Here is a 24,011-nt window from a genome sequence, read left to right on the forward strand (position 1 = left end):
CAGGTATCTTTAAATGCAGATAGTGAACCATGTTTTCAACTCAAAAATAGCTTGCTTTTCTCAATATACTAAAATACAACTTCAGGTTTACTCACTATGTACGACTTTGGATTTGCATGGTTGATACTGCATTTTATTAAAATATCCTTACAAACATGCACTGCTGCTTTAGAAATATTTGTCTTCAAACCTGAGGCAATGAATTTTATTTGGCTCATATGTGAGCTAAATATTTGTGAATTCTCTTGAATACTGGAAGAACTATGTAAGGAAATTCCGTAGGGCCAGCATAATTTCAACATAAATGCAGTTTTAATAGAGTGCAAATATAGACATAAAAGCAAATTAGCAGATTAAACTGTAGTACTTGGAAGTTAGTAACATAATGTGGATTTTAATAAAATGCAAGAAAAAAGTATCTTTTGATACTTGCCTTGAAAAAATTAGAGCCTCAACTTTGGGGGGTTTATTTCTTCAAGTTGGAATTTCATCTAAAGTCATTCAGAGTGGTTTTTTGTCCACCTTTAATTACACTGAAGCTTTTTCCTTTTTTTTTCCCCCCCTTTTTTTTTTTCTTCTGTTTGATCCAGATCAAAGGATTATTCAGCTCTTCCAGCAAAAAGGCTCTGGCATTTTCTTGTGAAGCAAGAACTTCTTCAGGAGACTTTCATAAGATATATATTCACAAAGAAAAGAAAGCAAAGTGAGGTAAACAAAGGATGAAACCTTTCTTTAAAAGAAAGTTCAATTATAACTGTTCCTCAGTCTTCAGTATTTCTTTTAGTTTTTCTTTCCATTTTTTCATTGGCATTTCAATTTTCTTTCTTTCATTTAACAGTGTATGGATTTTTTTTTTAAATCAACATGACTGTCATGTTGTTTATTGAAGTATCAACTGAACCAAATATTTTTACACAAGACATATCTCACCTTACCTTTATGTATTTGAATACTGTCCTAATAAAGAAACAGAACATTTGCAATAATGGTAATAAGTAAATAAATTTGAGTATTCATATAATATTTCTCTGTGTGTCATACTGAAAAAGAAATTTAAATGAGCTATTACTTTGTGTATATGTATATATGCATGAGTAATATATACATATAAAAGTAATATTATATAGTAATATATAATATGGGGCTTGACGAATTGTACCAGTTACAACTGTAATGAGTTCTAACTGAAAATTTAAACCAACACATAAGTACCATAGGAAATAAGTATGCTATTTAATATCTTAAAGAATTCCTGTAAGTATGGAGTTTGTGTGTGTATTACTCCTCCATTTATTTACTATATCATACATTTTGTGTTCATCTAGGAGGCATTACATTTTAAGTGAGTTTGTTTAGATTCCTGTCTTAGTTTCTGTGCCTTTTATAAAAAGTTAAAAATACATTTGTCATCATTTACTGACAGAGTGGCCTTTAAAATCTAGTTTGGAATGTTTCATTCTTTTTTTATATTTGTTTGTGCATGTGTTTTGTGTTTGTGACTGTGTGATGTTATGTAGTCTGTAGAAGATCGTGTGGAGCAGGTCAAACAAAACTGCGTAGCAGAAGATCACAAAAACAAGGTAGTATCCCTTCTCCCAAACCTCTAGCACATTCTTAAAAGTTCTGTGGAACTGGCTTTTCTTTCTCTAATGTGACTAACAGAAGCTATATGTTCTGTGTAGTCTGTGTGGCAGGCTTTTAATCAGTGAATTAACTTTGGATGTCCTGATAATTGGGAAGAGTGAACACCTTGTAAATAGTGTCACACACACAACTTTGTGTTTCTTACACTCAAATATAACTTTTGGCTTCTAGAACATCCAAGAGTATAAGGAGTCTAAAGTTTAGCTTCCTAAACAATGCTGAGGCCACTGAACTTTTCTTGCATGAATTTTGTATAGATTTTTGCAGTCTGAATGTATCACTTCAAAATGGATTTTCATGCTGATTGAAATTTCTTGTAAATGTTTTGTAGGTTGAAGCAGATCTTGGCTACCCTGGAGGAAAAGCAAAAATCATTCACAAAGAATCAGATATGATAATGGCATTTGCAGTTAATAAGGTAAGCCTCAAATACTACAGTAAGTGTAATAAAAAGATCTTAATTATAGTTAGTATAAATTTTCTATTTGTGCTGCATAGGCAAACAGCAATGAAATTGTTTTGGCATCAACACATGATGTTCAAGAACTTGATATTTCGGCTCTACTGGCTGCTCAGTCATTTATATGGATCGGGGAAGAATATGACAGAGAGTCTAAAAGGTAGGCATGTTTTGTTGTGGTTATACTACAGTATCGGTTTACTGGGAGGCTGCATATAGAATACCTGTGTAAGCGCAAGTGGATCATACCAAAAAAGTTAATTAGTCTTCTTCAGTGGGTTTCAGATTGCTTTACAAAGGAGTGAGGGAAGGCAAAAGAAAAATTACTGTTTTACACATGGAGAGGTTTGAGTATTTTGGGCAATCTGCACTGCACAGTGAAGTAAAATCCCATGGTGCATAAGCTAACGAAGGAAGTGCTACCTTAGAAACAGTGCAGTTGCATCACTGCAGTGTCGAGGTTAGTTGTGGTAGCTGATGCTGGTTGTATAATGCAATGGCCTGAATTACTGTCTCCTCCGTTATTGTGCTGAGAACTGTGAATGTATCAGCTGCAGAAGCACTTACCTGTACCGCACTCCACTGCACAGAATAGATACACATGTAGACGCACAGCTCAGGAATCTTCCAACCATATTCTTCTCGGGAGAGCTTATATTCTCAACATCTAGCTACCACAGTTAGGATCATCTGTTGAGGTTAAACACCGATAGCTTTGGAGCACATGGAAAGCATTTGTGCAATGTAAGTGCAGGAATTACCTACCAATTTATAGTCTCGTTATAATCACTTCTGCCCACTGCCATTAGCCTCTTCACAGTGAGCTAAGCAAACAGCACTGGTAGCAAAGAAACATTAGTTTAAAACAGAATACTGCTGTTCTTTTACAGTTCTGATGATATTGACTTTCGTGGTTCTACCACAACTCTAACTCAGTCAACTGCACCATCTTTTGGAGTGAATCAGATACAACCATCTTCATCCATGCCGTGGTTAGGCAGTGGTCAAACTAGCACTGGAGCTGGTGTGGTAAGTACTTCTGTTGCGTGCCGCTCAGGAGACTGTTAATTTTTTTTAGCGTGTTATTTAATAGAGACACCTAGTGTGCATTAGTCATCATACTGTTAATTCAACGTTGACATAAAAGGTCTACAATCACCAAGACCTGGCCAAAAAGAAGACCAAAATAAGCATTTTCTTACATATTGAGACACAGAATTATTGTGACATAGAAAATAATGGGACAAGCAGGTTTTCCTCTTTCTTATGGGAACTTTGAGGTAGGTCCTGGAGTTTCTGGGGGCAAAACAAAAACAAAAAAGTCAACCAAAACCAGAACAATCCCAAACATAAAATTCTTGCATTGGAACTAATATCAAAAGCATACACATCAGCATGTGCTTAAGTTCTTTGTATAATAGAAGACAATACTATTTGAACTTTCATGTCTAAAAAAGCTGTCATGAACAGGCTTTAATTACTATACTGCAACTAAACATAATTAGATGCAAATAGATGCTAGCTTAACAGGCTTTTTTTAACTGGGGGACACTCACCATGTAGTAGTATAAACAAAATTGAAAAGTGTGTTTGTGTCTCTTTCTTCAAATTATTTTAATTTTCATTTGTTTTATACGAAGCTTATTAAAAGAAATCTGAATAACGTCAAGAGAATGGCTTCACATCCAGTCCATCAGTACTGTAAGTGAATCACACTTATTAGTACAGAGCTGACAATTTTCTATAAAATACTGTAGTAGTAATGAACATTTCTCTTTCAATCTTAGATCTTACAGGAGCACAAGATGGTAGTGTTCGAATGTTTGAGTGGACAAGGCCACAGCAATTGGTATGCTTCCGGCAGGCTGGGAATGCCAGGGTTACAAGAATGTATTTCAATTCCCAGGGCAATAAGGTAAGTACAACATTTAGGATTCTTCCTTCTTTTTTTAATTCATAAGGAAACATTTGGTTGCACTGTGACCTCTAAAACAGGTTTAACTGGTGACACTCAGAACTGTTAAGATGTCCTAGAATGATGCCATAAGCAGTATCATATCATCCATTTTGGCTGCATATGGAAACTTTGTAATAAACACTGACCCTTATTCTCCTTTCTCTTCCGTCAGCTTCACACTGCTTTCCCATATCCCTTTTGCTGTATTTTCAGACTATTTGTTCTCCATGTTCTGAAATCTGTGTTCCCATGTGGTGACCTTTTCAAATTAAACATTCAAAAAAAAAAAAATATTGAGCTTACTTATTTTGTAGAAGCAAACTTGTATCAATCAAGGCATGGGTCTGCAAGAAGTGCTTCTAATTTTGTGTTCTGGCCCAGATAACGCTTTGATAGAATGCGTTACCTAGAAGATATATAATACAGCCTGTTAGTTGAAGAATATAACTATACTCCAGTACAGCAGAGAGCAGAAAGAAAGTACAAAAGAGCCATACGCTTTGGCCAGAAATTACTCCAAGTATATGAGATGCAAAAAACAGAGCGGACAAAGACAAAAATGGGGAGAAACACTCACCTCTTGGCAGTTTTTCATGTTGCCCATTCTGTTATTTTAGCAGGTCTTGCCTGCATTTTACTGACAAGCTATTTAACTTCATTATAGTTGAAAGCCATAAAAAGTGATTTAAAGCCATTTCGACATGACTAAGATGGCTATAAAACAGCAAAGGTCAACATTTAGAAAGAGCTGGAAATATAAAATATCTCCCAGCACAGCTATTTTCAGGTAGCATAAAATCTCATTTAAACTTTTTTAAAAGTTAGTGTTTTGATTATGTTTTGAGATATTGCAATTGTACCATCACACGGGAATCAATTTTAAGTAAGAAATGAAGATGTACTAGTTGTCCCCACTGCTTCACATGGAGGTCACTCAGGCAGGACTCGTGAAACTTGACTATAAAAAATAATTCTAAATATTTCTTAAAACATTTTGTAAAATATTTATAGGTATAGAATATGCTGTATAGAATATACAGTATTAATTGTTATGCAAATACAACTCAGTCATTTTACCATTCATGTATAGTACAGTCCTCCCATAATTGTTATCATGCTTTTATGGCATGCTGTCATGTATCTGTACTAAGCATTCTCAAGTAGAGTCATGGAGTAATGATGCCTCTGTAGGCTTTAGTATTTAGTATTAGGATTTGAAAGATAAGCTTCCACACCTAAAAAGCTTCCTTTTCCAGAAAAAAAGTTAGGTATGCAGGAGAGCATCAATCATTAAAACAATCAACACTGAACTCACTTGGCTTCTAAACTACTTTTTTGTATCTGACAATCACTGTTGTTGATACATAATGTGCAGGTAATGGTTTGGTGGTTTAGGTGGTTTTTCCCTGAAGTCAGCTGTTTACTGTCACGAAGTAAGCATCCAGTAACCAGTTCATTGGCTAATAAATGCTTCATTCCTTGCAGTGTGGTGTTGCTGATGGTGAAGGATTTCTAAGTATTTGGCAAGTAAACCAAACCACCTCAAATCCTAAGCCCTATCTGGTAAGTAAACAGAAATTCTTTAAATTTTTTCTCTTTTTATAGAGGAAAGTTAAGTCTTTGAGACTTCAGACAGGCCAAGAGCATAAGAGTTTCACTGAGATGGTTTTGATTTTGCTGCTTTTTAACTGGCATACTTGATCAAAACAACTAGAGTTTCAATGATGCATCTTTGGAAAACTAATTGTACAATAACCATGAGCTGCAATGTAATTACAAATACTACTTCAGCATTACCCTTGATTAAATTAACAATCAGAGATGATAGTAATGACTTTACAACTTCAAGGCTTAGTAAAAATACAGTATTCAATTCTTTTCACTGCTTCTTAACAGTACATGAAGACTGTGCTTAATTTGAAATTCAGGCTGTTGTGATACACTGTATTATGGATCTGTTACAGTTCACTTATTTCAGTATCTTTTTGTTTTATACTGGATTTTTAATCCATTGCTCCATTCTCTGAGGTTTCAAACTGCATTGCCCGTCAGTTTTTAAACTTAGTTTAAAAGACTGCTTGTGTTACACTATCAGTGACATCAGACTGGTAGTAACTCTTGATGCAGACTACAACTGGTAAGATTGCATCTTTTTTGTTTGTTTTGTTTTTAATAGAGTTGGCAGTGCCACAGTAAAACCACAAGTGACTTTGCATTTATAACCTCTTCAAGTCTAGTTGCTACATCGGGACAGTCCAATGATAACAGGTGTGTTTAAAGAAACAATGAGGAATTTCACCCAAAACTACCTACTCATCTCCATTAACGTGCTAGTTCTTGTGCATTAATGTGTGGCTGACATTTTAAGGCTCAGTGTTCTAAGCTTTGTTACACCTTAAACTTGCCAGGTGATTTCTTTGAACATCATTCCTTCAGTAGCTTATTTCCCAAATTTAGTTTTTGTGAGGAGTGGCCAACAGTTAACCAGTTTTTTCAAGGTGTATTCCAAACACAACTAGTTTGACATGATGTTGTTGCTGGGGGGAGAAACATGTTCAGCAAAGGCAAGATAATTCCTTTTCTTTAAAAAGAACAACTTCTATAATTTCTTAGTGCAACCTAGGATTATCTGAAAGGTAGGAAGTATAGTTCCACTAAGAAGCATAAAAGAGCACAGAAAGAATTAAAGCTCTTAACTCTGCACAAGCTCTCCAATGACTGCAGAGTCAAGGGCTGCTTGTTCAGTTCTACCTTCTGGGCTTTGACATAAAATGTAAACACTTTTCTGAGTCATGTCACCCCATGAATCACTTAGCAACAGGCCATAATGACTTTTTTTTTTTCCACTCAGAAATGTGTGCCTCTGGGACACTTTGGTTTCATCTGGTAACAGTCTTATACATGGTAAGTACTGCAGTGAAAATGAAACTTCTATTGACTAAGGAAAGACAGCATGTGTATGCATTTGGGCAAGGGGAAAAATTTGCACTGGAGAACTGCTCTAGAAATGTGTTGCATACTAATGCACCAGAACTGGTACTATATAGTCTCTAGCATGATGTTAATCTGCTCTATATAAAAAAGTATGAAGAAAGAAGGTCATACACAAGCTGGTTTTGTGACACTATTAATAAAATCTGTAATATCTGAATACAGTCCTGACAAAAATTAACAGCTGACTAATTAAGGCTGCACTATTGAACTCTTATGAGTATACAGGCTTTCACTCACGCTGGCACTTAGTATATCCAGTATTCTGTGAAGCACAGAGGAAAAGACAACTGTAGAAGCAACTCCTTCTGTCTGCTGTCCTGGTCCTTCAGCACTTGGACTGGATTCTTAACAAGATGTTTGTGTCTGACCAAGTTCAGTAACTTCATCTTTATGTAACGAACTAAAGCAAAATTCTATCGTGTTGCGCTATGAAAGAAAAATACGTACATACATACATCCAAACAGAGTATCCTGGGCTTTTGAAAGAGAAAATTCAACCATCATAGACATCTGCAAACAACTGCAATACTCGAATAAGCAATAGGTGCATTCTGAGATTCATATTTTAAAACTAGCAGATTCCCCAGAAGTTCAGCCTTGTTTTAAAGAAATTGAGGCAGGGCTTCTACGAAAAGTAGGTTAGGAAATTAGAATATAATGATATGTATCTATAAGGCAATTAATATTTACTTTAACTTTTTTAGTTCAGCTATACTATTTTTTTAACTCATGAATTTAATTGAACTTAATATGGTGAATTTAATATTTTCTCAATTTTTTAAATTCGGGTATGTGCCTGTATTCTAAAATAAATTAGACTGCATATCATCGGGTTTTGGGCATTAGATCTATATAGTTCTCACAAGAGCAAAAAGCTGTCAGCTGATAAGACATTACCCATATGAAGGAATGTATCTGTCAAGTTAGAAAATATTCAGATAACAATTTATAGAAAAAATGCATCTTAAGATCAAAAGCTACTTACAGTTTCAAGTCTATTAAATTCTGACATCCTTCGTCTTCAGCCTTCACTTGTCATGATCACGGAGCCACAGTACTTCAGTATGCACCTAAACATCAACTGCTGATTTCTGGAGGTAGGAAGGGATATATCTGCATCTTTGACATCAGACAGAGGCAGATCCTTTACACCTTCCAAGCACATGAATCAGCTGTTAAGGCCCTTGCACTGGATCCTTCTGAGGACTATTTTGTTACAGGCTCGGCAGAAGGTAACATGAAGGTAAGGTATTGGAGAGGATTGAGCTGAAGGAGCGTATTGACACATGTTGATCAGCATGCTGTAAATAGCCAGATGAATGTGGTAACAAGAGAAAAAACACCCAAAAAACCCAAACCTATATTTCATACACAGGATGCTTGCCTTACATTTATAATATAAACTTAAACATACTAATATTCTTCTAAAGCAAGTAGGTTTTGTTCTCTGCTGAAGAAGATTAAAGAGTCTTTTTAAAGTTGTGTGACTGAATTTTAAGTGGATAAAGCAACGTGCATGATTCTGAAATCTTAGCTTTATTTTTCTCTCTTAAAAATGTTCTGGTTTTGCCGTTGGCTATTTCTCTTTGTAACACAGGGGGCGCTCAGTAACTTCAACATTGTGTAAAGTTTCTGTAACACGAAGTTCTGTCTTTCCTCTTGATGTTGTAGCCCCAGACAGCTACTGTGAGATGTCATAGTAGTAACAAACAAAAACAACAATAAAAAAACCAAACCCAAAACCAGAAATACGGTCCCTGTTTTAAAGGGCTTATTTCCTGAATACTAAAGGAAGGAAATACAAGGAGGTAGAGTCCCTTTTAGCAGGACTGCATGCTGTTTAACAACTGCTTTCTCTGCCTCCACACACTTCATGGCCTGGTCTTGGTGCAATCTGGGACATGACAGAGACCTCAGGCAGCTGTGCTACCATTCTGCATGCTTATTAATTATGCAGAGAGCTTACTCTCTGCAGCATTCCTTAGCGGAAAAGCATTTCAAGCTGCTGGAATGCTGATAATAGTCATCTTGGATAAAAATGCAACCTGTGCATTTCTGCAGCTTTCACTGGCGGGGGGAAAAGCTGAGAGGGGCACTACTCATCAGGTAACACAGGGCAGCCTCATACCTGCTCCATGTTAAGGTAGCCTTATGCTGTCTTGCCTTATGCTTCATCAGGAGCCTCTCAAGACTCTTGGACTTGTTGTAATTGTTGCTAATAAACAACAAAAAAATACCATTTATGTTTGCTGAATAGGGTTTAGGACAGCCAGGAATCTGAAACATCAGGGAAAAAATACAAATCCTCATTTTAAACTTTTGTCATTTGTCATTCTTTTGATACAGGTGTGGAGACTGACTGGCTATAATTTAATTCACTCATTTAAAAATGAACATGCTAAGCAGTCCATTTTCAGAAATATTGGTGCTGGTGTCACCCAGATTGAAACTGTGCAAGGCAATCGTATCTTCTCCTGTGGAGCAGACGGCACGCTGAAAATGAGGGTTCTTCCCAATGCTTTCAATGTACCTTCAGGCATTTTTGACATTCTGTAGCGTTAACGTGAGCTAATCCTGTTTTTATATAATGTTCCTTTAAGTAGCTAAACACACAGTGATATGCAGTGTGGAAAGGAAACATTTTGTTTCCTTTCAAAGCAGTTGCTGCAGCATTAAGTATTATGAGGAAAAAGATTAAAAAAAAAAAAAAGACAACTTTCACAACAGGTATATTTGGAGTATGCCCATAAGGATCACTGGGGTGGAAATGCATGTACTGTATTGTAAAAGTAAAGAATTAAACCCAGTACAGTCAGTCACAGGTGGGGTTATTGCTCAGTAACCCCTAAGCTGCATTTAGTGTGTTGTAAAGATTCTGACACGTGTCAGTCACTTAACAAACACTGTGGCTCTACAAGTCAGTAAGCATTTCTGATGTGATTTTGATTATTTTTATTCTAGTTTTTCCCACTAATTGAAGCATGTGTACAACTTCCCATTGTAAAATAGTTTAGTTTTAATTAAGGGTACTCAGTGTATTTGATTTTTGCAAGAAAGTGTAATGGATGCAAATGCCGTGGAACATGTGCAATCAAGAACGTACTGTGAGACATGTATCATTTTATGCTGAGATTTTTTTCCCAGTTACTATTATTACACAGTTGATACTGTAACTTGCACATCAGCACATTTTTAAATGCAATTATTTTTAATTTGCACACTATTTTCCTTTCTTTCTGACAGCTATGTTTTCTATTGGACACCTGCCTTTACTTTAGGAATGTATTGTAAGCACTAAATGTTTGTAGTGAAGACATCCATGATTCTAGTCAGCTTTTAGTTTTGAAATTCATTTGTCCAGAAAATACTTCATTAAATGAAGCTGTTAAGAAAATACCAATGGAACATATAATGCCACATTTCAGATGAATGTCAGGCTTTATGTGGCCAGCTAGTAAATAGTGGATAAAACTGGTAATTAAGTTATTACCACAGTATATTGTATAAACTATGCAGAGTTCAATATTGTTTGCTTGTAATATAACTAGCTACTGTTGTCAGATGTATTTTTCTGTTGTAAACAAAAAACCATGTTCTTAAGAGACTGGAACGGATGTCAGCGTATTTAAATGTTAACAAACTGTCTTATTCCTCCAATGAAAATTTTGATGTCTGTGCTGTATTGTAAAATATACTGGAATAAAAAGCACCTTTCTCCAAAGGTGATTTTAAATTGCAGGCTGTGAAGTATGAGAAGTATGAAAAGAAAGAAGAGTAAATGTCATTGTTTAGCTTTCCCTTTGTAAGTTAAATAAATTACTTTTATTTCACGGAACAGTCCATTCCAGAACTCTTATATTTAAGTAGATTTAACTTAACCTCCAGTAGATTGACTGGATTCTGCCTGAGCTAGCTTTAACTTGACCTCAGACTGTACTGAGATAAAAAGGATTAGCTATTTGCATTTTATTTTCAGCTGTCCTAGAAAAGCATAAGGTTAAGAGAATTGAGTCTCTCTTCATCTCCGACAAAGGCAGCTGCAAGAAACACAGCCTGGTTCTGTCACTGAGAAAAGAGGCAGAATTTGCTGACCCTCCTTCTCCAAGAGGTCAATCCAAGTGATTCAACAATGACATTCAGAAATTTTTAGGCACACTGTCTAGAAACTGGCACATCTGGCTTGAACTGTATTTACCCAAGTATACTGCTGAGTTGGTTTTTTTGCCAAAAAGTTGACTTTATTAGTACCATAATTTCATTTTTAAAAAAACAACAACAAAAAAAGAGACAAAAAAAACCCAAACCTACCAACACACACACCCCCACCCACCCCACCCTGATGTCAAAAGAAGTCCACGTACACACAAGTGGAGCTCTGGACTGTGAAGTTTTGCACTCTTTATACGTATAGACAGAATTCTTGGTATATGAGTTTTGATGTATATACTAGTTCAAAGCATTAACTATGCTTTTTGGTTCCCCTCTGCATCCCTCTCTTTAGCGTGCAGGGCCTGAATCCTGGCCTTGGTGAAAGCAGCAGGTACGCTGAGAAGAGAGGGTGCAGCCCAGCCCTGGCTGTACCACACGCTGAAGCGTCGCTGCGCGTTTGCTAGACAAGGTTCTGCAGAGTCAGACATCCCCAAATTCATTAATCCCTTTGATGGAGCCTGGATGTCATACAGGTATTCAACACCTCGGTGCAGTTCGGGGTTTAAGTGATACTTTGCTTCTAAATATTTGGATGAGCTCTGTGAACTTTACCAGTATCTACAGGCAGCTTAGAAATTCAGGTAGGGGTTTTCTGAGAGCATGATTTTGAATACAGATACACAAAGAAACAGTAGGGATTTATGTTTCAATGCTAAATTTAGAAATCTGAAACACCAGAACAAAACTAAAAACCAAAAGCTCCTATTATTTCTTACCTCTAGGTCTCAAACATTTGAATGTGAAATCTCTGAATTAAGATTAACAGTAAATTAAGTCACTAAGCATGATGATGAATACATGCATTCCTGCTCCAGATTATTTTATTTCTCCAAGAATAGCAGCAAAAAAGTATACCCTTCATTTTATGTTTTCATTTGCATGGATGAACATGGGGAAAATTTCTTTGAGATACGTACCTTACTATAATATAGTGTATATAAGCACGTTACAGTGGTATAGTTTACATGGCAGTGAGGGGCAATGAATAGTCTGCAGCAATACAAGCAACTCAAACACTGTTAAAAAGGGAATTTTAATCATAAGTTTTACATCTTCAATTTTATACCTCATTACTTGTCTTCCCACGCTCCATTTACTAAACACAATTTCATGTATATTCAATAATGCCATTATTCCCATTTTCCTTGTACTTGGGCTGGATTTTGCTTTTGATTATGTAACAGTTCACTGGACTTGTCGAATTTGAAATTTTCTGCTTTTTTTCTGTTTAAACAACTATTTCCATCCCAATTATTTTTAACAGCTGTATATCTTTGTCCAAAAGAAATGTTCACAGAGAATCAGTGGAAAGTATTAAGTGAAAGTGACAAAGGTATTTGTAGACAGAAGTTCATTATTTAGACATTTGTACTAGACCATAATCACTAACTAGAAAATGATTGCAGATAAGATGATTGCTACTGAAAGTTATAAATAGTCTCTGCTGAGCACATGACTATGGAATAATCAATGTACATTAGATGTAATTATCAGCTGAATAACAGGGGAAAAACAAAAGCAAGTCTGTGCTGTGTTGCAGCTGCAATATTGAACAGCTATTCTTTTAAAAAGATGAGAATGGCCTATGTAACTGAAGTGTGTTTATACAAAGGCGCCTGATCTCCCTTTTCTGCACACTCACAAACCACCATCAGTGAACAGAAAATTATACCAAGTAAAGGGACCCCCCTGTGTATATCGTATAGCTTTAAATAATCTTATTTAGTCAAATATGGCTCCCGTACATAACATTTTAAAATACATTCATCTGCCAAATGTACAGGGTATACCATTAAGCTCCCATTCTCCCATGTATACAAATTCTTATCTCTTAGACTGTATGAAAGCATAGCAAGAACAGACTGTGAAGACCGTAACTTAAACCTTGTATCAATCTGCTTCTCTTTCAATAAGTCAAAAGCAAAACTTACTGTCATATCCTTGGTATCAGTGACATACATAATGCCACATGCTATGAACGCGTTACCAGCCTTGGACTTAGGATATGTAGTATTGATATGACGGATGACAGAAAATGTTTCCTCATCAATATATGCTACTATTATATTTTCATCAGTGCTTGAGGCATATATAATCCAAAGACCCTTCTCATCCACTGCTACATTGAAATACGTCTTCGAGTTAGAAAAGAGGTAGTTACGGCCATGATATAAGGCATCTTTAATTAGCAGGGTGCCCAGAGATGCTTTATCAAGCCCAAGTCTGAAACGAGATAAAGTAAGAATTTGGTTTGTTGTGCTACAAATTCATTTTTATACATACTGGTTGGCTGAATCAATTCAGAGTACATTATTACTGATAGAAGCATTGTTGAAAATACTTCAAGGATCATTCTGATGTCTTTTAAGATTAAGTACTCCACTCAAAGCACCTTCCAAAACACTAGGAGAAAATTCCAAAGCAATAACCAATTTAAAAGGTGCACAAGAGCATGAACTCGCTTGGGTAGGTTTTACTTTATTTAGTCTATGAGCTTTATTATCACAAGGATGAAAGAAGTAACTAAAAGGAATGGGCATGAAAAAGCATTAGATACCAGGTGAAAGCCCAAACTTGTGAAATGAAATCTGTACAGAAGTTTGCTTTCTACTAGGTGGGGACTAAAGGGAGAAAATGTGATTTACCAAACCAGCATCAATTCTGGGCAGGTTCACCTAGTCTTAAAGTTCCTCTTTTGAAAACAGTTCAGATAATGCAGTGATTTGCTCAAGTAAACATCAAAAGAATAAAAATTCTACTTTTGCAGAGCCAAAATTCTGACCTCATGCTGGCCTCCAACAGGACAGCCTGAATGTCTCATCACTGATGTATAAAATTGTTTTTATTCCTTGAAATTCCTTAATAGGACGATAATCTGAGGACAGCAGCATTGGGCAGCTAAATTGAGTTCCTCTACTAGTTTAAGAGGGTAATCAGCTACTATCAAGACACATTTGCAGTTAGCATTTAATCACTGAATAATGCAGTCCTTTAGCAAAGGCAGGGAGAGTACGCTTTATCCGTTTCAGTAATGCCTTCCGTAATGAAGCACATTTCATTGTCTGACTTCTATCTAACTGTATGGCCCCGTTCCTCAAGTAGAGGAAAAACATTTCTCAATACACGAACCTGCTAGTTACAAAAGTTTTCTGAAAAGACAGGCTTAATGACAGGAACATTTCAGGTCCAGGAACTTACAATAGAAGGAAAAATACTGGAAGATTTATTTTCTTCTGTAGAAGAGGCATTGATAGCATATACTGGAAAAATCATCTAAAGAAAAGTCAGGAATGACTAACTAGATGATTCCCCTCAGCTTTCATAAAACTCATGTCTGCAGCAACTCCATGTTCCAGCAGCATATATATGCAATAAGAAAGGCTTCAAGGCTGGAGAAGATTTCTGAGAAACGTGTGTTGTCAACCCAGTTAATCTCATTAGTTGCTTCATTGTTTGTAAATAACCTCAGGCAAGGGCAAGGAAGACAGCCCTTAGCAGGAATAGTCACAGAAATGCAGATTTCTTCAGGATTTTTTCTATAAAGAGCCAACAAGATAAAAAGCTTCTCGAGATTCATTAGAAATGTGCAAGATCTACAACACAGAACAGCCTCTCTTTTCCTCTTAAGTGAAAATCCTGAAAGGAGCGGAAAAGTGAGGTTTAATTCCTGAGGTTCTCTTCCGCTGCCCCCGTCAAGGACACTCTAGCCTAGAACTCCAAATGGTTCAGAAATTCCTTAATCTTCTGGCACCCTGGGGTAAACAACATGACACCGTGTAATATTTCCATCAACCACAGGGAACTCAAGCTGCAAACACTTCTCTGATCGCTAACATGAATGAAGTCAAGCAAAAGTAACAGAGGTGGGAAAGCATGTTGTGAAACAAAGGAAGAAGGGATGAGGCAGTCATAGTGTCAGGGATCTGATCATCATGAGAAAACCTGCCAAAGTCAGAAAAATGTAGCTTTACCAGCTTTTAAATGTGACAGGAAACTCCTTTTAAGTATTTTTTCAACATCTGCAAAATGAACCAACCAGGTCCTCACCAGTTCTTTCCATTAAATCAATACAAAAACTCCCAAAAGATTTTCTGCAGCCCAAAATCAAGGACTTCACTGTCACAGAATTCATAGTGCCTCATTCCATCTGTGCTGAAGGTAAATAATCTTAAGAGTGAATAACTGAACAGAAAGGCCATCTCTCAGCAACTTCTTAGAGAGGTTTTGAAAATTCCACAAATAGCCTGTGTTCATCCGTACGTGAAGGCATTTCCCAATTAACGGTACCCAAGCAAAGGCCAGGAACCTCTGTCCTATCACTGTGGATTGCTTAGACAGACATGGTCTTTTACAGACGTATAAACAAAAAGCCCTAAAGATATTTAAAGGAGGTTGCCAAAAAGTGGGCTTGTCTCTGGCAGAATAAATATTATAGAATCCAAGCAGCTTGCTCACATTCCTTGGCATCCAAACAAATATAGGAAGGCAGCACTCACACCTGCTTGGGAACAGACATCAAAGTACAGTAATGTTCTTGGCTCAAACATCAGAGTCGTGTAAGAGAACTTGAAAGCAGATGCAATCTTTCACTTGCCCTTGGACTGCCTTTCTTTGGCTCTTTTTTGGTTTTGATTTGTATTGTCTGTCTCTGTCCTCAGTAGAAACTGAAGAAACAAAGATGTAATTCCCAGTTCCAATTCAGGGAGATAAATCAGGAGAGTTGTAGGAACTTCTTATTACAAGGAAATCAAAGAGTGGAGCCACCCCTCCACAAAGGAATGTGCAATTCATCAGGTCGCCATGTCCTCAGCTGGTGCCTTCGTGCATTCCTCTGCACCAGCAGCATTAACTCAGCCCCTACCAGCTCAGAACGCTCTCTCCGAGAGCAAAGCACGTGCATCAACCCACCAAGCAGCTCTGGAAAGCCAAGTTCCACAAGTGTGCTACAACCATATAACCACTCACCTGTGTCCCACAAGCTGCAGCAGAACTAATTCTTACTCTGATGCTGATAGATGCACAGCTTGGTTTTTTTTAATCAAATACTTTTTTCTGACCCCCAAATTCCATAGTCAGCTCCCGTTTCTTTCTCACAATTATGAACATAGCAAAGAATCCAAGTGCAAGAACACTCACAGCCATGTAACGTGTCATAGAAACCCATGAGACCCCAGGATAGCCAAAAGAAAGATCTGTTGTCACCTCTGCACATGGCATCTTGTTCATCTGGAGGCCCAGCTGTCCTATCAGTAGTAACTACTCAGGTTACCCGCTCAGACACAGGCCTGAGCAATGCTTAAAGAACTGACCGTCACAGCGGAGTAACAGACCTGGACTACCCTCCCAGTTCCTCCCCTCCCACAGCATCTGCACACACAGGTGGAAAGCTGGTGGCCCACATTCTAGTTACAGATTGGAAAGAATTAGTTTTTCTGTTCTGGAAAGGATTCTGAACCATTCTTCATACTCTAGATAGGACCAAAAAGAAACATAAAATGGTACAAGGAAAGGGATCTGCTTTTCTGAGGTGCACCTCTGTCACTAACCCATTCCTCCTTCCACAACATTCTTGCCTTAAGCCAACTATGTCTGACTTACTTCAGAATGACATTGGTTCCTCCCTTTTGATAGTACAGATGATTGTTTTGTACTGCATGACCACATCCATAAAAGAATCCTGTGATGTTAATGATCCTGTAGCTGTCATTCAGCAAGGCACTGGAATTCTCATATTCTTTTATAGAGTTTCCTAAATGAAGGGGAAAACATGAAAAAAGGACTATCATTTGGTTCATGTAATTTTGAAATCTCTACCCTAAAATTCAATCTCTACTGGAAGTCAATCTCAATCAAATATCTGACAGACAATAATTGCATTTGTGTTTTCAATAGTGATTCAACTTGCTGGAACGTGATAAAATAATCCAGAGACAAACACCAAAAAAGTCTATAGAGGTGGTGTTCAAGGGCCTGCTTTCCACAGACCTGATGAGCTCTAATACTGAACACCGTTGGTAAATATACAGGAAATACTTCCTTTTTCCAGTTAGGTCCTTGAAATTCTCCTGCACTAAATGTAGCTCATGCAGCATCTGATTCATTTTCATGCCTAGCTAAATAAAAAGGCAAAACTCCTAACTACAATTTAGGGAAGTAAAGCTACAGGAAACTGTTGAAAGAAAAGAATAAAAAGGCATGAACAACAGGCATTTCAACTTGGTTAAAAAAACCTAAAATCCTCAAACTCTTTTCAAAATCTGATGCTCACTCTCAAAATGTCTAAAGATACTACAAATGGTCTATGTACAGTCAAGTATTATACAGGTAATATGGAAAATATTCTGAAAAAGATGTGGGTAAAAAAAAATCATACTTGATTAGAAATAGTAGTTTAGGTTGAAGGAATTAAGAAAGCAACGCTACTATAACAACTGGTTTTATCAGTGACTACTACTAGTGTACCTGAAAAATGCGTGGTAAGCCAAATCCTTTCATCGTTTATATTTGCAGGTTCCCGCATCCAAGTTCCAAACGTTTGCTGTACGCTGACAATGTGAATAGGACTTCCTACAGATGTTATGACACATTCTAGTAGAGAAAAAGAACATGTCCATTATCTATCTGTGACATTAAAACATTAAGTAGCAGTTAGTCACGCTCTGTAGCAGGTTACCATCTTTTTTTGAAGGACCAGGGGCTCTGTCTTCAGCTTTTCCAGCCAGGGTGTCATCATTTGGTACAGCACATGTCTCACCTAGAGTTGAGAGAGAAAGGGTAAACCATGTCATTTTTCTATCTTTGACATGACAGATGTACACATCAGTGACTCCACTAAAATAAAGGAACAACAACTGGGATTTTGCTTCATCTGGGGAAAAAAGCTTAGGTTAGTCTGGTCAAAAAATGAGATAAAAAGAGACATGCTCTCACTTCTGTGAAGGAAATAAAGTGTTTGGGCAGGTTTGTTTCCTTAAAGTTGTCAGGCTGACAGTCAGCTTTGAGGAGTAACTAATTTTGCTCAAGAGATTTCATTCCTTAGCTGTGAATTTCTGAGTAGCTGCTTAGAAAGACAGAGTTGCCCCTTTCCTTCGATAACTTCAGACAACTGCAATAGCTGGCAGCTGGCTGATTTAGCGGTAATACCAAAATGCTTTCTTGGGAACGAGTGATGGCTAAACTCAAAAGCTTCATGCCCAAATCTACAAACACCAGCAGAGGAGGTCTATTCTGTAGGCAACACAAGTTTTGCTCCTGCTGTTAATGCCCAAGACAGTAGTAAAATACTAACAAATACACAGAGCACACAATGCATAAGAACGCAGGTCAGTCATCCATGCCGTTAAAGCAGCAGTATGAAACACTAAGGGAAATTATACACTATATTCCTTACACACATAGAAATGGTCCATATTAGAAACCAATAAACACCTGGAAACATTTTTCCCCACCCCTCAACAATTTAAAGAGTAACTGGTTAGGTTTTCTCTTTGCATTTACTGTTAAAACAATGCCTGAATAAAATTATTTATGGACCTTTTCGATAAATCCAGCTACCTCTTCTGCCTTTAAAACAATCCAACACATTTCAGTTTGCTTAGAATCAATAACCAGAGAACAGTTCTCAGCTCTTTGCTGAAGGTATCCTGATTTCACTGTAACCTTGTTTTCTAATTCCATTCTTAACTTTCATCTCCTTACACATTTCACACTGCTTGACATGCAGGATGCAAATTCTTTTCAACATGCATTTTTGTTGTTGATTTCCAATGTATTTCTGGGATTTACAGGGCTGTGATGAAGTTTAAATGAGAAAGGTAGTAAAAATATGAAATAACTATCAAGTATTGCTGAAAGGGTACCACGACATTCAGGAAAGAAAGGACAGATTATAGTGCATTGTTGTTTTCTCCTTCAGGTTATATCCTCTCTTTGTTTATGAAGAAGGAAAATACTCCAAGAACAACACATATTTCTCCCACCCACTTATGTAGGACATTTGGTGATATGACATAGAAAGTTTGTAAGTGATCACAGTGTATCTCTAAAATAAGGCCCAAACAGTCCATCCAACCATGGGAAGATGAATCCCTATAGCTAGAATCTAGCAATCCCTCTAGAACCCTTTCTAGCTTCTGATCTCAAAATATTGTCAAAATATCTCAAAAATGAACCCACTCAGCAGAAATTTTAAGTTGCAATGCACAAGTTAATTTTCCTGGGCTGAGTCTAACAGATACAGCTAACTGAATGAGCAGTTCTCTATACAGTAGTTTATCTTAAGACTACAGAGCAGGCAAGGACCAGGTCAGTGTCTGTAGTGAAGTCGAGTGCACTATTTGCATTTGAGAGTGTTTGCAATACTCTCTGAGGACTTTCAGCTGCATGAAACAGAAAGCAACTAAGATTAAAGAGACAGTTTTCAATCAGAGACTCTTATGTGAATTTTTCACTGCTTTCTTTCCATCTAAAAAAGATAAAATATTCTACTGATTCCTATCATAAAATATTCTGGCTGAGAGTTCCTGGAGTTTGCAAGACATTAAAAGTATTGATTTGGTGTGTCTGGGGAGGGTGAGAAGGAGGGAGTGAGGGAGTGTGGAGCAGGGATCTTTTGTTTCTTTTAGAATTAGCTAACAGTACCATTGAGATCAAATACACCTGAGCTTCCAACTAATTATTCTCTTCTCTTAAAGAAATAAAAGTTTTACCTGATTGAAAATCTAATTTAAAGAAACTATTCTCATGTAATAAGTTAATTACAGTTGTAAATCACCATGTGTATTCTCTTTTCTTCAAAGGGATATGACTATTTAATTACAAAAGCTGTTTTATTCTTTGAATTTTGGTAACAAGTTCTCACAGCCTACTGACTTATAAAACGTAAATGCTCATTGAGGAAGATCTCATCTTTGCAGAGTTATTTGAGTATAACCCCCATTTGCATGCTGGGATTTAAAAATCTATCAGAAATCCATCAGATAGCTTATCCTCCAAAGCACTTCAGTCTGTTTCAACACTTGAGAACAGGCTACCTGAGTAAATGGCCCAATTATATCTTGTACAACAGTTCATGCATTTCTGAATTTCAAACAGGATGAGATTTCTGCTCCAGCTATCTATTTTCCATTGTAAGGAGGCTCTTTGGACTTTGTTCTGATACTTCAAATCTCCTGACTGAGGTTCTTACATGCTACTACAATGACAATTACATGCTATATTAAAAATAAGAGGCGGAAATAATTGATATATGTTCCACCCAGTATTATTATTCACTGGTTAACAGCATTTATAATAAGAAGAAAAAAAGAGATTTTTCATCTCAGCAAATGCAAAATAATGGTGACATAAAAACATATCACCCTATTAACGGTGAGGCATTGCTATGGTTTAGGCCCAGCTGGCGACAAAACACCACACAGCCGCTCACTCAGACATACAAATTACTCTGCTTGTTTCACATTTAATAACTGTATGAACTTCTTGTGCTATTCCCTTTCAGTGTACCTATGAAGAAACTACATTCCCAGTTACAAAAGCAACCCCACTTCACCAAACACCCTCACAGATAACTCTGTTTTCCAGAAACCTGAAAGATTAGTAACTGAGACATCCTTTGCTATTCTTTTATGGGATCACTCTGACCCCCTGAAAGCAGGCATCTCAGCCGGGAGGGAAAATTCATCCCAGAACTGTGAGGTAGCAACAGTCACTGGAAACTGCACCCCTCTCCAATGCAATACCATCTGGGGTAAAGGACGGGGACAGCCAGATCCAGTACGTACATCCAAAACCAAAAGCCTGCTTCTGTTCTCAAGCTGGAGTGAGTTAGAAACACAGTGCTGTTCTTGCACCAGCTTCTCTTTGCTTTCCATAATCAGCTAATACTTTGAACCAAAATTTTCCAGTTACCACAATACCACAGTGTTTGTAGAACCCATATTCCTGAGCATCCAAATGACCAGCTCCTCTCATCTTCTACTGCTAATTCTGCACTGGCCAAAAAAAGGCTCTCCTCTTCCAGTATGCAGAAATTATTTGAAATGCAAATCTCAAAACCAGATTTTTTTTCTGAGAGCGAGTTTTCAGGAATGTATGATAACATTTTTGGCCAAAATTTTCAAAAGTCCATCAACTTCAGACACGGATCTTGAAATACTTGTAAAACATGGCTGCTGATTTTCACAAGAAAATGAGTAAGAACATCCTACATTTCCAAGCACCAGCCTATCCAGCCGCGCCCACTCCCCCACCCCCATGTGCCTGAACTGGCACCAAAAAGCATCAGAAAAATCAAACTCTTGTTTAATAGTTCTAATTCAAAACAGAGTTGTTTAGAGCATTAGAGAGATCAAAGATCACAGAGATTACTTTTTTTTTCAATGTTGAAAATAAAGTTGATTACAAAAGTTGCAAATACTTTCACAGTCTCAACGTCCCTGTTAACCTCTTAGAAACTATTCCCACTAGAATATGAAAGAAGAAATTAAAGTCCATCTGAAAAATCCAGTTTAAAATTAATTTTTTCTATGATAAGTATAAATATCCATAAAAATGCAGTAAGAATGTTTTTACTATAGAAGGGTTTTAGAATATTAATATAGTCTTTGGTATCACGTTGGCACCAACACTTTCTTCCCCAAAGTATTTAGCTATTATTAATATATTTAAATCCTTATAAACATCAGGCATGGAAAAATATGCTCAGTACACTGTATCTGTCAACATAGTTACAAAATACACTGTTCAAAAGAGCAGAGTACTTCCAATCAGGCACCTGCTAGAGGAGAAGATATATGTCAATAACTTTGTTATGTGTCCCACACAGCAGAGGCAACACCGTACTCATGGAAACACACACATGGGCATATGCACACACACACATGGATTTTATCTGAGGCACAATTTTAATCTATTTGAGAAAAAGCTCTTATCTACGTGTAAAATTAAAATCCAGCATTTAAAAGCTAAAAATTTCAACTGCATTTCTCTTACTTTCCAAACATACCCCATCTAACAGAAAACACCACATGTAAATACTTTGCTTGAGCATTAGCGCAGCATGATTAAAAGACTAATATTATACTGGAGATAGTCTGCTGCCTTATCCAAATCATATTTCAGCAAAACACCTGAGCACGTGCTCAGCTTTAAGTTTGTGCAGTTTTACTGATGCCAGCAAAATTAAACACATGCTTACTGTTTTGTGAGACTTGGAGCAATGGGTTTAATCTTGAACAGAACACTGGAAAGAACTAACCTGTGCATTTGCTGCTGTATATGTTCTCCTGAAGCTGTGCTTTACCTTTACCTTTACGTCTTCCTGGAGGCCCTGGGGGTCCAGGTGGTCCAGGGGGCCCTGGCGGTCCAGGTTCACCTTTTGCACCTATGACCAAAACAGAGTACAGTGTCATGGGCCCTGCAGACAACAGGCAACCCGCAGAGAACAGCACGTGTCCATATGATGGACTTTGAGAGATCTCTAAAACAGCCTCTCTCTTCTCAAGAGGTTTCTGTGTACAGAAATACAGTGCAATAAACTCATTGGGATGCTGTTTGTTAGAAGGTGAACCAATACAGAACTTCACAAGTTGTAGGACATCAATGCAATTTATCTGTCTGGATTACAGGCACGTTAGAGAGTCACAAAGCACTGTTGTCTTTTAGTTACTGTATTCTAAGACCTCAACTTCAGATGCTACAGTGGTATAATTTTACACAGCTTATATATATTTGTGGCTGCTTCATGTATTCCTGAGTGGAAATCCACCCCTCTTTTTCTAACAGAAAAATAAAACTGCACTGCAAGAAAGAGCAGGAGGAGGTCAGCTCTCCAGAAGTGTGCTACAAAGGGTGGAATTCATGTACACCTCAACCCAAAGCCCAGGCAGAAATATTTTTGTGAAGACTTGCATTAAAAAGAGAACATAATCTCCTGGGCAGAGCAATACTCAAACTTCACTGTGGATAACATGGTTATGCTCATTGGCCCTACTCTTGCAGATCACATTCATGCTTCAGAAGAAGAGTATATCTTTTTCTGTCAAGTATACCATTAGAAGACAGCTCCTAAGAGCACTTCTTCCTACCTTCTAATATCACATCATTGTTTGCATCTCCCTTGTCACCCTTTGCTCCTCTTGCTCCTTTTCCTCCTGGCATACCGTCCTTGCCAGGTAAACCTATTTCTCCAGGTTCTCCTTTCTGTCCTTGATCACCTTTTGGTCCCGGGACACCTAGAAATAAAAAGCATTTCAATACCATTCCAGTATTAAGCATCAATTAATATATTTTTTTAAATACAAAACATACTTGCTCTAGTTGTTTTTTTCACCTGTATTTAAGTGGGTAGCTGTAAATTCGTTCTGATTTCAAAACAACACTGTAACCTAATACAAAGGGAAACTGTGTACAATCCACTTGGTGCAAATAAGACAGTCTTTACCTAGTGATCTCCGAGTTTCGAATGAAATGTACAGACCTGGGCCTCATTAACCTCATCTGGAGAATTTCTGGGTAAGTAGGAATACTAAGGGAAGATGTCAAGTAATATATTCATTTCACATTTGTAAGGCATTAAAGAAGGGCATTTTCATGGTTCCTCTAGAGTTTTTCTTAATTACTCTGTAACATTACAACACACATTGCACTTTTAACATTTTCCACTGTCCCAACAGAGTATAGATCCAGCTATCTAGTAACATTTTCACATGGCTACTAGAAATCTCCCTCTACACTTGTTAGAAGCAT

The 24,011-nt window shown here is 37.2% G+C and overlaps 2 protein-coding genes across 7 annotated transcripts in view; one reads left to right on the forward strand and one right to left on the reverse strand.

Moving 5' to 3' along the window:
* The window catches only part of DMXL2 (Dmx like 2), a 54,972-nt gene extending 44,082 nt beyond the window's left edge, over positions 1-10,890 (forward strand). For 4 of the 6 annotated variants that reach the window (XM_074880911.1, XM_074880912.1, XM_074880913.1 and 1 more), the window contains 12 exons: positions 591-708; positions 1,518-1,580; positions 1,976-2,062; positions 2,143-2,264; positions 2,995-3,133; positions 3,745-3,805; positions 3,892-4,019; positions 5,547-5,624; positions 6,238-6,329; positions 6,913-6,965; positions 8,081-8,298; positions 9,402-10,890. In XM_074880911.1, coding sequence (XP_074737012.1) covers positions 591-708; positions 1,518-1,580; positions 1,976-2,062; positions 2,143-2,264; positions 2,995-3,133; positions 3,745-3,805; positions 3,892-4,019; positions 5,547-5,624; positions 6,238-6,329; positions 6,913-6,965; positions 8,081-8,298; positions 9,402-9,611 — 1,369 coding nt within the window. In that variant the 3' untranslated portion in view covers positions 9,612-10,890. The remainder of the gene's footprint in view (positions 1-590; positions 709-1,517; positions 1,581-1,975; positions 2,063-2,142; positions 2,265-2,994; positions 3,134-3,744; positions 3,806-3,891; positions 4,020-5,546; positions 5,625-6,237; positions 6,330-6,912; positions 6,966-8,080; positions 8,299-9,401) is intronic. The other 2 variants (XM_074880914.1, XM_074880915.1) reach the window with 1 other exon arrangement.
* A 647-nt stretch (positions 10,891-11,537) lies between these two features.
* The window catches only part of GLDN (gliomedin), a 103,790-nt gene continuing 91,316 nt past the window's right edge, over positions 11,538-24,011 (reverse strand). Inside the window, exons 5-10 of the mRNA XM_074880919.1 lie at positions 23,351-23,497; positions 22,522-22,647; positions 17,938-18,018; positions 17,727-17,852; positions 16,863-17,013; positions 11,538-13,487 (exon numbers count right to left, since the gene is read on the reverse strand). Coding sequence (XP_074737020.1) covers positions 12,983-13,487; positions 16,863-17,013; positions 17,727-17,852; positions 17,938-18,018; positions 22,522-22,647; positions 23,351-23,497 — 1,136 coding nt within the window. The 3' untranslated portion in view covers positions 11,538-12,982. The remainder of the gene's footprint in view (positions 13,488-16,862; positions 17,014-17,726; positions 17,853-17,937; positions 18,019-22,521; positions 22,648-23,350; positions 23,498-24,011) is intronic.

This window comes from Strix uralensis, chromosome 11 (genome assembly GCF_047716275.1).
Source record: "Strix uralensis isolate ZFMK-TIS-50842 chromosome 11, bStrUra1, whole genome shotgun sequence".
Classification (NCBI taxonomy): domain Eukaryota; kingdom Metazoa; phylum Chordata; class Aves; order Strigiformes; family Strigidae; genus Strix; species Strix uralensis.